The sequence below is a fragment of the Cryptomeria japonica genome, chromosome 11 (genome assembly GCF_030272615.1).
Source record: "Cryptomeria japonica chromosome 11, Sugi_1.0, whole genome shotgun sequence".
Taxonomy (NCBI): Eukaryota; Viridiplantae; Streptophyta; class Pinopsida; order Cupressales; family Cupressaceae; genus Cryptomeria; species Cryptomeria japonica.
In genome coordinates, this window is record NC_081415.1 from 506,340,186 (window position 1) to 506,342,909 (window position 2,724).

At 39.6% G+C, this 2,724-nt stretch overlaps 1 protein-coding gene across 1 annotated transcript; it reads right to left on the reverse strand.

Moving 5' to 3' along the window:
* Positions 1 to 754: 754 nt before the first annotated feature.
* On the reverse strand, positions 755 to 2,374 carry LOC131860272 (uncharacterized). The gene is made up of 2 exons (XM_059214655.1): positions 2,298 to 2,374; positions 755 to 1,253 (listed from the first exon to the last, which is right to left on the reverse strand). The coding sequence occupies exons 1-2, from the start codon at positions 2,372 to 2,374 to the stop codon at positions 755 to 757; spliced, it is 576 nt and encodes a 191-aa protein (XP_059070638.1).
* Positions 2,375 to 2,724: the final 350 nt, after the last annotated feature.

The following is a 2,724-nucleotide window of genomic DNA, read 5'->3' on the forward strand; positions in this document are numbered from 1 at the left end:
CTGCAGAATCCTTACTCTCCTCACCATCCTCACTAACTTCTTCTCTGTGGTCATCCTCAGTATCGAAGGGTAGGTAATTGTCAAACTGGAAGTACACTTTCAGTATGCTCACTTTGACAGCCTCCTCAATACTTAAGATGGCGTTGGCAACGCTGTCCACGATGAGTGGTTTTATAAATCCTGTAAGCAATACAACCATGCACTCCCCAGAGTCGATGATATCCACCAAAGGCAGGAGAACAACTTCCAACACCATAGCATCACACCAGTGCCTTTCAAAATTTAGAGTGATGCCCACGAGCCCCCGAACAGAGTCATACACATAATCTTTTGTGAGGAATAGGTTTCTCAACTACATATTCAACATGTTTTCACAATTCACGCAACTGAACATTCCAAAATATGCCATTGCTCAAATTTGTCTTTGCAAAGCTCCCAAAATGACACTCGCTCTTTCATAGCTTGCCTTCGCTAGGAGGATCGACATATAAGGTCAGGATTTGAGATATCAATCAATTATGCCCTGTCCATATCCTGTTAGGATCTCCCATTCTGCATTATACCATTACCGATGTGGTGGCTAATTCTAGGCATCATGATGGACTGCTCAGGGGCCATGTGATCCTACCGCCAAAGAGCCTATTTTTTTGCTTGAATTTTTAGTCTCGTACTTCACCAGTGTTTATCAAGGTGCCAACACAATGTCCTGGCAGGCCAGTAGGGTCAAAAAGTTGCAAGCATGCTACCCGATCCCCTATCGTGGATATCTTTGGCAGTCCTTCAAGCATTGTCCTTTGATATCCTCCGCAGCAGATGCCTCGCAAAAGTAAACAGAATCATCATTTCCTCCAACTCCGAGGTTCGCAAGGTAATCAGCCACCCGATTCCCTTCTCTGTAGACATGCCCAATCTCGAAGATCTCAATTATTCTTATATTCTCTTTTATCATAGGAACCCATTTATTGAGCTTCCAGTTATGAAAACTTAATCGACTGATTCCATCTATTATAATCTGTGAGTCGCCCTCAATTATGATTCGAGAGAGTCCCTGCCTAATACAAAGATGAAGTCCTGCCTCTAGTGCACGAATCTCTGCTTCATTGTTCGTGGCGACTCTAATGCCCCCAAACAGCCCATGAAGGATATTGCCATGCTCATCACGAATTATGGCTCCTATACCCGATTCCCCCAGATTCCCCTTACTAGCACCATCGAAGTTCAATTTTGTCCAACCCCTTGGAGGGGCCTTCCATCTGATAGTATTTCTATAAGGACGCTTTCATGGGGGGACATATAATGGTACTTCTTTAAAGGCCCATCTCTTCTCCATTTATGCATCCCAATTAGTGTATATTTTAGGACTGCTTATTATTTTCTTTCCATTTATTACTTCTTCTATTGCAGTTTTGATCTTTTCCACAAGCATGACTTGTGACAATGATGCCTCCTTGAAAATTCTCATGTTCCTTTCTTTCCAGATATGCCATACTACTAAGGAAGGTTCAATTAGCCATAAATCACACCATTTTGTCTTTTGTCTATTTGGCCAAGCAAGAATGAAGTCAAAAGTCTTTCGTTTTTAACTATCACCCAATTAATACTTTCAAGGAACCAGTTCCAACAATATTTTGCCACCGGACACCAAAAAAGTAGATGATTTGCTGATTCTTCCTCTGCACAACACATAACACAGCGGTTAGGGCCCAATATACCTATAGTTTTGAGTTTATCCCCGGTTAGGATTCTGTTATGAAGAGCGATCCACAGGAAAGCCCCAACTTTTGGGAGTACTTTGTGACTCCAACACAATTTATGTGGCCAAGTGTTGATGGAGCCTCTTTGCCTCTGAACTTCATATCCAAGTTTGGAGCTGTAACTCTCAGATTTCGCTGCAAACCAAATTATGATATCTTCTTCCACAGACTCCAGTATTTTCCTATCTTTTATTGCTTTCCATAGCTAATGAAGGATTTCCAGTGTTGATTTTTTTCCATTTCCTCAGGTCATTCTGATCAACCAGTCTTTCCATGTAGTTGCACACATGTTGTCCTATGCAATTTTCCACCATGTCAACCCATCCCTTGTCTTCAAATGAATCTGCTAATGCAGGAAACCCGTCCTAGGAGTCTCTCCAAAACAACGCAGTGCAACCATTACCAATTTGCCATGAGATGTGGTCTGTGATAATATGTCTACTATCCCATAAGAAGTTCCAAGGAGCTGAGCCCTTCTCCGAGTTAGCCATTGTGAGAATTTTGTTAGTGTCTTTTGAATCAAGCTACTTCTTTTGGAACAACCTGCACCACAATTTCTGAGGTTCCTTACACATTTTCCAAGCTAGCTTCACACCGAGAGCAGTGTTCTGTACTTCCATTTTCCTAAGACCAGCACCACCATCTTCCTAATTTTTTTTTGTTAATTATATTGGAAATAAAGTATAAATATTATTTTAGTTATTTTAGTTACTACTTTATCAATTATAATAAATGTAAAATATTTTAATGGATAATATTTTTATGATAGATATGATAAAGATAGATTTTCTTATAGCATTCATCGAGAAGAATTGTCTCTTTAAATTTTAATGACTTTATAGAGACTTCGAAAAAGTTTTCTATATGAACAATTTTTAACTTTAGACTTAATTAAAGTATATTTAAATTGACACATCTCTATTCACTAATTGTCACAAGGAAGCATGGAACAAGGTTAAGGAAATGGAAG

Coding starts and splice junctions, on each gene's coding strand:
- LOC131860272 (XM_059214655.1), bottom strand. CDS start 2,374: ATGGAAGTACAGAACACTGCTCTCGGTGTGAAGCTAGCTTGGAAAATG. Junction 1,254..2,297: donor CCTCAGAAATTGTGGTGCAG/GTTGTTCCAAAA, acceptor AAATACTATCAG/ATGGAAGGCCCCTCCAAGGG.